This window comes from Coregonus clupeaformis, chromosome 16 (assembly GCF_020615455.1).
Source record: "Coregonus clupeaformis isolate EN_2021a chromosome 16, ASM2061545v1, whole genome shotgun sequence".
Classification (NCBI taxonomy): domain Eukaryota; kingdom Metazoa; phylum Chordata; class Actinopteri; order Salmoniformes; family Salmonidae; genus Coregonus; species Coregonus clupeaformis.
Window position 1 is genome coordinate 33,191,116 of NC_059207.1, and position 12,685 is coordinate 33,203,800.

General features: G+C 42.9%; 1 protein-coding gene across 2 annotated transcripts in view; it reads left to right on the plus strand.

Annotated features, from left to right (window-relative positions):
• LOC121584861 (rabphilin-3A-like) overlaps positions 1–7,790 on the plus strand; it is a 36,258-nt gene extending 28,468 nt beyond the window's left edge. For both annotated transcript variants that reach the window (XM_041901037.2, XM_041901036.2), the window contains 15 exons: positions 92–220; positions 440–569; positions 765–848; positions 1,352–1,532; positions 2,611–2,781; positions 2,917–3,099; positions 5,358–5,437; positions 5,593–5,667; positions 5,928–6,037; positions 6,219–6,345; positions 6,447–6,503; positions 6,636–6,790; positions 7,025–7,106; positions 7,294–7,390; positions 7,493–7,790. In XM_041901037.2, the coding sequence (XP_041756971.1) occupies positions 92–220; positions 440–569; positions 765–848; positions 1,352–1,532; positions 2,611–2,781; positions 2,917–3,099; positions 5,358–5,437; positions 5,593–5,667; positions 5,928–6,037; positions 6,219–6,345; positions 6,447–6,503; positions 6,636–6,790; positions 7,025–7,106; positions 7,294–7,390; positions 7,493–7,623 (1,792 nt within the window). In that variant the 3' untranslated portion in view covers positions 7,624–7,790. The remainder of the gene's footprint in view (positions 1–91; positions 221–439; positions 570–764; positions 849–1,351; positions 1,533–2,610; positions 2,782–2,916; positions 3,100–5,357; positions 5,438–5,592; positions 5,668–5,927; positions 6,038–6,218; positions 6,346–6,446; positions 6,504–6,635; positions 6,791–7,024; positions 7,107–7,293; positions 7,391–7,492) is intronic.
• The last annotated feature ends 4,895 nt before the right edge of the window (positions 7,791–12,685 follow it).

A 12,685-nucleotide genomic window follows, 5' to 3' on the forward strand; every position in this document is an offset into this window, starting at 1 on the left:
TATGTCTGAGTGTGTGACCTTGACTAGCTAAAAATGCATGCATGCAGCATGGGTGCCTCTGCCCCAGACAGTTTTCCTGTGTGGTTGTCAGGGGTAACTGGACCAACCAGGCCAGGCCTGGTCCCGGCGCTCCGGACCTGACTGACGAGGAGAAGGAAATCATTAACGGTGTGATCGCCCGTGCTGAGAAGATGGAGGCCATGGAGCAGGAGAGAATTGGGTGAGGACTAAAGAGACATTCTTAGCTAATGGATTGGAACTCCATTGCACTGCCAACCTCAGTGTTGTTAAATCTCAGCTCTGCAAAAATGCTGGACAAGATGATAAAATTACAAACACATTATTCAATCAGTTGGACTATTATTACCACATATACCCAACTGAGCTTGGATGTTCAACTGATATTTGGCTGTAATGAGAGTTGTCCTGGCTGCTGCAGGCGCCTGGTGAACCGTCTAGATGACATGAAGAAGACGGTGTGTGGGGACGGGGTGAACCGCTGTCTGCTGTGTGGGGAGCAGCTGGGTGTTCCAGGGGTCAGCTCAGTGGTGTGTGAGGACTGCAAAAAGGTATGTGCAGCATGGGGGTTGGAAAGATTGGCTTTTGGCTCATTCCTAGATAGCAAAGGCACTTTGCTTTTTGCTGTGATGGGCCATTACGGACCATGTTAGGCCACAATTGACCCTGAGAAATGAAATGGTAATATATCTGTGACATTGTAAACATTAATACCTCTTTGTGAACCTGTGTCTCTTCTCCTGTAGCACATGTGCACCAAGTGTGGAGTGCAGAGCAGCAGCCGGCCGCGCTCTGTGTGGCTCTGCAAGATCTGCAGCGAACAGCGAGAGGTGAGTATATCTGTGAGACACACAGGGTGACAGGGATATGTCATAGCATGACACATGTTACATTATGTGTCATAGTGAATTAAAAGACAAGATGGGTGAAAGATACAGAGTGATGATTAACTTCTGTGAGAAAGAGGGATCAGGGAGATTAACAGTGAGTGTAGGTGTCAGTGCTCCCGAGTGGCGCAGCGGTCTAAGGCACTGCATCTCAGTGCTTGAGGCGTCACTACAGACCCCCTGGTTAGATTCCAGGCTGTATCACAACCGGCCGTGATTGGGAGTCCCATAGGGCGGCGCACAATTGGCCCAGCGTCATCCGGGTTTGGCCGGTGTAGGCCGTCATTGTAAATAAGAATTTGTTCTTAACTGACTTGCCTAATAAAATAAATAAAGCTTGTATGACGCAGGCCATTCTTTATGAACCCCAGGAAGACTATCTGTTGTCATGGCATCAGCTTGATGGGGATCCAAATAAAGATGAAAGATTCTTCATCATCTCTTAGGTGTGGAAGCGATCTGGTGCCTGGTTCTTTAAAGGCTTTCCTAAGCAGTTCCTGCCCTCACCCATGCCCATCTCGAAGTCCAAAGAGTCAAGTGCCCAGCGAGCCCCAGAGCCCCAGGAGCCAGCATCATCTGACCCCAGGGCTGCAGCTGGTCAGCCCTGGCCACAGGTACAGGCCAGAGGTAAGCAGGCCAGACGGAGCAGTGGGAGTGGGGGTAGTTTCAGGTTGATTGCTTTCTTGGCTTGTGAGAGTGGTCTGTTTTCAGTAGCTGGCTAGGCAGAATAAAACCGATTCACCTAACTAATTATAGCTAAATGGGAGTGATGTTGCCCAGAACTCAATATTCTATTCTAAAACGACTAAAAAGATAAAAGCGATGGAAAGCCCGAATAGTATCTACAATGTTTTATTTGTTTTATCTTATGTACTGTTCTTTACTGATGCTGTCGACTATGAATATAGTACTACTTTTTTGTTGGGAACATATCCCAGTGGGCCATGCACACACAGGTGAGGTCTTAATTCATGAACCAACCAACCTTGATATGACTAAAGTCTTATACGAAACTATACAGTTGACAGGGCAAAAATAAAAGTGTAGGGGTGAGAGAGAATCAGTGTCCTGTGCTGCCTGTCTCCCAGGTCCAGAGAAGAGTCAGGCTCCTAGTGCTGGCCAGCAGGGAGCAGGTGAGTCATTCAGTCATTAACCCTATAGCCACCCTCTCAACGCACCGTCTCACCAGTTTCATCAGACAAACATCACCAGATGTTGGGCCCTCCTCTGGCTCCCAGTCCCTCCTAACATTTATTTTCATTATTCATTTGTCAGCATTACCATAAAAGCCCAGGTCTGTTTCCCAGAATGAGCACTGCCGACTCCTCTCAGACAGCCAGATCCAGGGGTGGGTGGGTTGAGTTAGGCAGTGGGAAGTACATGCTAGGGCAAGGCAAGGCTCTGAAAAGAGAGGTGGCATAGAATCTGCTCCCACTTGCATCTGTGCTATTAGCATTGGGGGGGGTAGAGAAAAAAAGCCAGGCTTCAGGAAGTGATCAAGGTTGCCTGCCACAGTTTGTTGTACTGTATGTAGGTCAAAGCCTGTGCAATGGAAAATCTGCAACATCAAAAGGATTCACAGAGACTAGGGAGCAATATGGATTCCACTGCAGCGCAGTCTCAGTGATACGCTGATGTGTGTGTGTGTGTGTGTGTGTGTGCCTATATGTGTGCACGTTTGTTCATGTGTGTATGTGTGTTGCAGGACCAGAGGCACAGGGGCATGCTGGCAAACCACCTGTTGCCTCTAAGCCGTCAGATGTTCACATGGCCACTGGTGGGGCTGGTCCTGGTGCTCAGAACAGCCCAGTGGTGCTGCAGAAGGCTGTTCCAGTCCAGAGCTCCAGGCCCCCTCCAGCAGCATTGGCCCAGCAGGGTAGGGTAAAGATGGACCAACATCACCAGGCCAGCCCTGACACTGATACACACTTAGCATTTATAGAGGATAGAAATATGTGGTATTAATCAGCACATAAGAACACTCTAATCATTATCATGTATGTGGTTGTAGCTCCACTGGAGACGGAGGGAGGTGACTACTCCACTAGCACTGCTCCATTGGAGGAGAGAGTGCCTCCTGCAGTGCGGGAGGAGAGGAGACAGCCTGCCACCTACAACCCCCCTCCTGCTCGACAACAAGCCCCCCCGCCCGAGGAGGAGGAGGATGCAAACAGCTATGACTCGGATGAGGCCAGTAAGTGACCAGCCTGTCCTTCCAGCTAGACCTCTACCATATGGGCTGTGTCTGTTGTTTGATTTCCACCTTACTCATGACTTCAGTGATCTCTCTCCATGTCTTCCAGACTGTTTTAAGTCCACATACACTGAGTGTACTAACTATTGGGCATATACCACACCTTCTCGCTTAAATATACTCAATATTAGGAAGGTGTTCTTAATGTTTTGTACACTCAGTGTATAAAGACTCCCCACTGGGCACAGACATTTTACATTTACGTCATTTAGCAGACGCTCTTATCCAGAGCGACTTACAGGAGCAATTAGGGTTAAGTGCCTTGCTCAAGGGCACATCAACAGATTTTTCACCTAGTCGGCTCGGGGATTAGAACCAGCGACCATTCGGTTACTGGCACAACGCTCTTAACCACTAAGCTACCTGCCGCCCAGACGTCAATTTAATGTCTATTCCACGTTGGTCCAACGTAATTTCATTGAAATGACGTGGAAACAACGTTGATTCAACCAGTGTGTGCCCAGTGGGTCTGCTCTTTGTATTTCTATTTGTTTACATAGTCATTCAGCAGACACTTTTATCCAGTCTGTGCTTGATCTCCTACTCCTTTGAGTCGGTGGCCTTTGTAGCGCTCTAAGCATATGAATCATCTAATAATACTAGCGGCCAGCGTGTATCCTTCTAGTAGAATTCATGGAGCTGTATTGGAGATGATATACGTTACCCACCGCATGTTATCCAAGCATGTGAATCAATATCTTGGAAGTAAAGTAGAAAAGGATGTAAAACATAAACTCTGTAATGGAACCATTTTTTTGTATGTCTCCCTTGAGTGATGGAAATCGTGTCATGACAGTCGTACGTCATATTCCATGCCTCTAGCGGTGAAAGACCTTTCCTCGCTCCCTGGGGGATGAGGCGTTAATTTACTTCATGGAGGTCCGGGAATTTAGCACAGAACACATTATTTGGGATACGAGAGCGCTGATGGGATCTAGATTTCCCTTGTGTTTGAATAGTTCCCTAATGTTATAGTAGAAATTGCAGAAATAGCATTGGTTCTGGTTCTCTATGGAGTTGGCAGTGCTAGGACAGTCAGGTCCTGTGGTGCAGACTGGTTTCAATAGCTCAACTGCTGCTAACTAGATCAGTGTTTTTAAATCTACTCAGAGATGTCCCGGTTCTGTAGGTTTAATGGTATAAAGGGTTGGCAGTACATTATTTGTTTGCATCTAGTTACTGTAGATAGCATTATATCACACAAATTACATTTGTGCATTTTTGCCCTAATCTAATATTAAACTTTCCTTAGGGTGTGTCTGTCTCTGTGCTTAATGTTTTCTTGCCATTTTAAATTTTGTGTATTAGCTCAGTGATGTCTAATAGCTAAAGAGGCTGATTTGAGTCAGAGGGATTTCAGTACAATGGTCCACTAGAGCTGCAGGCTTTAAAAGCTAGCCTCACAACCATTACTCAGCAATGTGGTGGTTTGGAGCTGTTGGGGGTTTACTGTTTTAGATGAGGGGTTGATAGATTTAAACCTATTGATTATTAGTATCATCCCAGTTTTGCCCTCCCTAAACATCCATGCATAGGATCCCATTTAACTTCTCTGTTTTCATACTCTCTTTGAAGTGGAATATTCTCGTATTTTTGCCTTTATTTTTCTAAATGTATTCCTTTGTGAGTCATATTTTTTCTTTAGTTGATATTACAGTAACATTCTGCTGCTTTTTAATGGAATTTCCTGTTTCTAATATTTGGACGGATGCATAACATATTTAATCTGTTTACAGTCCATTTAGTCTGGAGATTTACTGTTGTATTATTTCTTTCTTTCTCCTTTATCAGTTCATCACTTGATTTTCTGCTCTTTGGTCTGCCCTCATGTCTCTATTACTGTAGAACAGGCCTCTCCAACCCTGTTCCTGGAGAGCTACCCGCCTGTAGCTTTTTCGCTCCCACGCCAGTTGTAACTAACCTAATTCAGTTGATCAACCAGCTAATTATTACAATCAAGTGCCCTAGATTAGGGTTGGAGTGAAAACCTACAGGACGGTAGCTGTCCAGGAACAGGGTTGGAGAGCCCTGCTGTAGACATTCTCAATGTTTTCTGATACTCTGAGAATCTGTCCTAGTCTAGACTCTCTGTCCTAGTCTCTCTTTACAACCCAGTGCCCTCTATCTAAGATGTACTGCTAGTGTCTGTGTTCCACTGTCTGTTGTCTGATCTAATGACTGTCCTGGGTATGTTTCAGCCACTCTGGGCGGCTTGGAGTTCAGCTTGCTTTATGAGCAGGAGAACAACAGTCTCCACTGCAGCATCCTCAAAGCCAAGGTACCACCTACTGCACTCATTCACTCACTCTGAGCCAATTACACTGAAGTGGCCTGTGTTCAAAAGCTGCTGCTGCAGTAGTTTACATCTTGAATAGGGACTCCTCGTCCCTGCTGTCCTGTCTGGTGACATAAAGAGTCTTGTCTTTCCCTCAGGGACTGAAGCCCATGGACTCCAACGGACTGGCTGATCCCTATGTCAAGCTGCATCTACTGCCAGGGGCCAGTAAGGTGATGAAATTCACTTTCCTTATTTTCAACCTGGGAGATAATATATGTTTGTGTATTTGTTATGGTATGTGTTATAATTCAGAAACATCTGTTATGCTAGGATACACACCCATTAGCTCAAGCCTGCCACCATAAGGAGTATCCATTGTACTACACATAAAGATCCCTTGCCTCTCTCCAGCCTCAGATATAGAAGTGCTGAAGACAAGTTGATTGAGTTCCTTATCTTGATTTATTGTATCTACTCTCATGTGCTGCAGTCCAACAAGCTACGCACTAAGACACTGAGAAACACCCGTAACCCTGCCTGGAACGAGACCCTGGTCTACCACGGACTCACAGACGAGGACATGCAGCGCAAGACTCTCAGGTGGATAATTGAAGCAGAGAAACACAACATAGGCCTGTTCACTAAACATCAAGATAACCTGTCTTGTTGTCTCCATTTGTTGCCGTGGTTTTATCTAAGGGCTTAATTGTTTTAATTTACATTATTTCCTCCATAGACGTTATGATCCAATTTGATTGATGTACTATCTTGGTTGATATAGGATCTCTGTCTGTGATGAGGACAAGTTTGGGCATAATGAGTTTATCGGAGAAACTCGCGTTGCGCTAAAGAAACTGAAGGTCAACCAGAAGAAAAACTTCAACGTGTGTCTAGAGAGAGTTGTCCCTGTGAGTACATTATCATGCTACACACATTAGATAAATATACAGTAAAAGTCCCATTTGTTTGTATGTTTGATTGGACCACCCTTATCAATATCTTTCCACAGACGAAGAAGACCGCAACAGCTGGAGGGGCTCGAGGCATTTCGCTCTACGAGGATGAGGTATTGGTATATGACCTGCATGTGTGGGCATGTGGATTACCGCTACGTGCCCTCATGCAAATCATGTCTTCATGATATGATTTTAAAAATGTCACTCTTCCCTTCACTCTCCCCCATCTCTATCTCTTCCAGGGTGGGAAGGAGGTTGGAGATGTGGAGGAGCGTGGTCGTATCCTGATCTCCCTCATGTACAGCACCCAGCAGAATCGTCTCCTTGTCGGTGTAGTGCGCTGTGTTCACCTGGCCGCCATGGATGCCAATGGATACTCTGACCCATTTGTCGAAATGTCAGTCTGTTTCACTGTGTTTCCTATCAGGCGTGATTACAAACAAAACTATTACACTTTTCCAGTGTTTAGATGATGAAGTATTATTTTTTCACTCAAGATCAATACAAATGGAATTATGTCAAAGTTATTCATTTGCTTAGCAGAATAAATCAGTTTAGCTATTTACTTTCCTATCCCCAAATGCAGGATGACAACATCAAACTAAGATGATCTATTATATGATGTGTTTAGATGCCTGAAACCTGATATGGGGAAGAAGGCCAAGAACAAAACAAATATCAAGAAGAAGACCCTAAACCCAGAGTACAACGAGGTCAGTCTCCTGTTGGTCCCTTGCAATAATAATACAAGACCGAAGTAACCATCTGACAGCAGTACTTTGTTTGTGCTTTTATTGTTTAAATGTCTGTCAAAACATCAATGTATTGATTTGTGTATTGATGTAAATTACATTTATTGGATATTGTGAGGGGGATGATTTCTCAGTTGTTGTGTTATAGGAATTTAGCTATGACATCAAGCACAGTGACCTGGCTAAGAAGACCCTGGACATCTCAGTGTGGGACTACGACATTGGGAAATCCAACGATTACATCGGTAAGATCCATAGGAGATCTGTTTGAGATCTACTATACCTTGTTGAAGTTTTCCATCCGTTGTACTAGCCCTCTCACCCTCCCCCCTGTTGGTCTACTGTAGGTGGGTGCCAGCTGGGCATCACAGCCAAAGGGGAGCGGCTGAAGCACTGGTATGAGTGCCTGAAGAACAAGGACAAGAAGATAGAGCGCTGGCACACCCTGTTGAATGAGAATCCTGTCAACAGCAACTAACCCCCATTAGAATGAGCAAAGTCCTCTCCCTCTACACTCAGCCCCCTCTCCTTTCTCACATTACCATGTCTAACCTCCTTCCACACCTCGCCAAGAACATTTAATTTGAGTTTTTTAAATTTAATGGACTTACCAGTAGTCTTCCTGTCTGGCTGTCTGCATTCTTTCCTGCCCTCAACCCAACCCACCACATGCACCTTTCCCATCCTCCCCTGTTGTCCCAGATGTGATATTCCCTTCTCATGCCTCTCCCCCTTTACTGAGACTTATCTGGAAAGGGGACTCCTCCAGAGGCAAAACATGGTATACTTTAAAATCATCCTTCAAAAACAACTTAGGGATTCAACAATTTAAGGCAAAAAATAAATACCTTTGAAGATACTAAAAACAACAACCTGACATTGCATTATACAGTTGCATTGAGATGATCATGACAGTTGATGATGTTATATATTGAACTTGACACATCCTAAAGAAAATCAATTTTGAAATGCACTAGCACAAAAGATGATGAAGCAATATGTTATGGAATTCTATGTGGGATTACAGCTGCAGCAGCCATTGAACTATGAAGTTCATTAGACTGGCAGGTTGTAAAATGACATCGTGCAGTATTATTACGACTTGTATGAGCATGCAAAACCACACGAAAACACACTGAAGACCCACAGCTGCCCTCTGAACTATTTCAAATGTTCCTAAAGTGACATGTTTATTTAATGATATGTAATGAATATTATGACATTCTCATGAAGAAGGTTTACATGTTGCAGGATTCTGAAGTTAAAGATCAAAATGATCTTGACTATGGGAAAGGGCATGATTCACAAATCACTTGACTGACATTTAGTTTGGAGACTATATTTATATATTTTTTTTATATATTACATACATATTAAATAGGCAATTAAAGTAAATCATATTTTTTTATTTCAGTATCAGTTAAAATTTGCTCACTTTCTGCCAAGTGTTCACTTTGTCCTTATTTGAGTCATGTTTATAGAAGTAGTGGGAAAATGTTACATTTTTTATGAGAATGTTGACACTGAAAAGTTGACCATCTGGTTCAGTTCTTTGTTTACGGTGAAGGAAGAGAGGAGACAGGAAAACATTATTTCCCTGGCTAGTAATGAGAAGTATAGTATGACAGGTGTGGTTTACAATGAATGTTTACTGAGGTTTTTTACTGACTGACATGTTTTACATTGAATGCACATGATCAGATTTTTCACTGACACTTAAAGCCTGCTCCACCTTAGTCACATTAAATAAGACAACATGGGTAAAGCTATGTCATAAGTAAATGCGCTGCTTAACTTGCATGCACTGTGCTCGTGACCCTTGTGTTTTCTGTGCCTGGAGCAGTCACACACCCCAACCTGCTCCTCCCCACAATGCACCTCCCTTTACCCACTCTGGCCCCCTCCATTCCTGCGCCATCCTTTTTTGCTGCACCAATCACTCAAGCGTTGGTGGGTGGCTGTTGACCAATTACTGCAATTCAAGGAAAGCACATCTTATACAATGGAATGACCTCAATTTATACAGCTGTTTGCAAGTTTCTCAAAAAAACCTATGCATGAGAGATCTTGTGGTTCATGATATATACATTGACTTTTTAAGAAACTCATTATATTGTAATTTGATGACTTTCGTCTCTACCCCTTAACATTGGTCCAAATGTTTTTTTTAAACACTGAAGTCCACAGCAACATACATTAATTTATGCTGCATGAATATCAGGACTATTATTGTTATCATTAGGCTAACAATGGATTATAAATGAATTGATGTACCAGGCTACTTTAGCCTCTCTTCTGAGCATCCTCAGCTTGGTAACGTGACAGGGATGAGATCAAAAGCTAGGACCCTGTACACAGAGCTCAGATGAAGCTTAGAAGGCTGATTATTGTGCGTAAACAGTCAAGCACATTAACAAATGGATCTCACCGACCAGTTCCTGAAGGTAGAAGATTAATGGAGATTAATCTCTTCCATAGAGTGATGCATTTTCACCAAGTGCTCTGTCTCCTCCTTTGATGGGTAAAACCAGGGGTTCCCACAGTCATGAGAGCCTCAGTCTGAACTGTGTTGTCTTGCTGTCCACCAGTGGCCACAATTTCAACATTATTTTGTTGTGTATGCACTTGGTTTTCACTGGTTCTACTACAGTACTATTGTAGCCTACCTGTTCTGTTTTGGGACCAGTTTAGTGGTCTTTAATCTTCATTCGTTTCTATTTTATTTTCTGGATAGTAAGTATCGCTAAACCTAAAGAGGATACATTTACATTTTAGTCATTTAGCAGACACTCTTATCCAGAGCGACTTACAGTTAGTGAGTGCATACATTTTCATACTGGCCCCCCGTCGGAAACAAACCCACAACCCTGGCGTTGCAAGCGCCATGCTCTACCAACTGAGCTACAGGGGACTACAGGATACTGTTCTCCATTTTGTTCTGCCTACTCTATTTAATTAAATTATTTGTTGGTTTTATTTATGTAATTGTAAATAAGTACTGCATGCACTTGAGAGAACCTAAATATAAATATATATGTATGTTTGCGAATAAATTAGCATGTAAAGATTTTACAAGGAGTTAGGTTTACACAGATCAATAAAAGCTAGGACAAACTTGTGAGATCATTATATTGTGTACTGTCTATGGTTTTGTGGGGAGATGATAAGTTGGTTGTGTTTTTTTGTTTGTGGTTTTGATGCTACATATTGCGTTGTGCCTAAGGACAGCCCATTGGGCATATACCACACCTCCTCGGGCCTTATTGCTTAAATATACACTGAGTGTATAAAACATTAGGAACACCTGCTCTTTCCATGACATAGACTGACCAGGTGAATCCAGGTGAAAGATATGATCCCTTATTGACGTCACTTGTTAAATCCAAGCAATTACAGCTGTGAGTCTTCTTGGGTAAGTCTCTAAAGCCTTGTTCACACTGCAGGCCTTAATGCTCAAATCAGTTTTGTTTTTCAAATCAGTTTTGGAATTCTGACTGTCCAAACAGCAAGTTACAAGTGACAAAATCAGATTTGTGTGTGTTCAGACAGCAGTCATTTGCTGACATGGCTATGCTAGTTGTCATAGTAATGACAGGTGTGTGCACAGTGGTGTAGGCGGATTGGTGTTGGTGCTCGTGGTTCCGATCACTTAGAAGTTATGTAGCAAGCTAAGGTGACAACAATGCCTGCCATGGACGTTTCCCAGTTGCTTTGAATGTTTAAAATTATAGTGTAAGAACACTTTTAAAGCCTCAAAGGATAAGGTGATCCAACTTTCAAAATTAGTAATTTTTGGCTAGCCACAGCAGTCAACTACCTCAGAGTTTTCCAAACTCGGTCCTGCTTGGGCAAAAACCAAAATGTGCACCATGGGGGGGCCTGAGTTTGGGAAACCCTGAACTAGCTAGCTAAGTAGCTGATTAGCTTTCTAGCACATTCACTAATTTGTTTATAAACAATTAACAAGCTAGTTAGCTACCACATGTTCTTGTCAAACTGTCCACAGAGTAGCTAGCAAGCAACAAGATATGCCAAATAAGTCTAAAAAACACTTTAGGGCGAATAAATTAGATTTGACCGTTCAGACACAAGTCGCACGGCCACGAATCAGATTTGTATTTGACTTCAAACTACCTCCGAAGGTGGTTTGAAATGTGGCTTGAAAGATCTGATTCCATGTGCTTTTTGGCTGTTCAGACTGCAGAAAAAATTACATATTTGAATCGGATATACAATTATAATTTGTTTTGAGTCACTTCAAACTGCCAATGTGAACAAGGCATAAGAGCTTTGCACACCTGAATTGTGCAATATTTGCCTTTTCTTTGCAAAATTCTTCAAGCTCTGTCTAGATGTTGGGGATCATGGCTAGTCAGCAGTTTAAGTCTTGCCATAGTATTTCAAGCAGATTTAAGTAAAAACGGTAACTTGGCCATTTAGGAACATTCACTGTCTTCTTGGTAAGCAACTCCAGTGTAGATTTGGCCTTGTGTTGTAGGTTATTGTCCTGCTGAAAGGTGAATTCCTGTCTGTGGTAAAGCAGACTGAAGCAGGTTTTGCCTGTGCTTAGCCCTATCCCGTTTCTTTTTATCCTGAAAAACTCCCCAGTATTTGCCGATGTCAAGCATGCCCATATGGTGATGCAGCCACCACCATGCTTGAAAATAAGGAGGCAGTTACTCGGTGATGTGTTGTTTTTGATTTGCCCCAAACATATGTTTATTTGCAGTATTACTTTAGTGCCTTGTTGTCAGTGCCGATTTTAGCATGTAAATCTTGGTGGGGCAAAAAAAAAAAACATGTGGGATGTATGCCAGCAAAGCCACAACACAACACTAAACAATACATTAATTGCACTATGCACTAACGGTGACAAACGGTGCCCACAAACTGTTAGGGCCTACATAAAGCTGTCCCAACAGCAGAGTCCCAACAGCAGTCCCAACACCTTACCACTGCTACACCTGGCAATCAGCGGAGCCTTCTCTGGCAGCGAAACAGTTCATTCAGCCTCATTTACTGCCTTTAAAAATCCGTAATTTCGATTTAGACATTAATGAGCGAGCTAGGACGGACATAGTCAATATAACTATTTGTTCAGCACTTTTGAAATGTACAGCGACAGAATTCAGAACATGGGCCGTTCTTACAGTGTTCTCCCTGTACACCAAGTCAGAACCGTAGGATAAATAAAGGGGGCATATAAGCAGACAATGAAAGCTCTTACAATATTCGATGATTACATTTCTCTAAAACAGGTTATAGGCTATATGTGCACCACCAAGTCAGAACAGTAGGCGAAATTAAGAGGGGAAAATAGACATCATTATTAGGGTGAGGCACATGGGCTACTAACAGCTTACTACACAACATACATTTAGCATTACTTTCTTAGCTACAGTATACATATCTCCCTGGCATATTACATCATTTATGCAGTAGCATACAATAAATTTTTGGACTCACCTTGTTGTGCTGTGCTCACTTGAACAGGAAGGTGGTGCGGCAGTCCTTCGTGGACAATTTTGACATAAAACTTA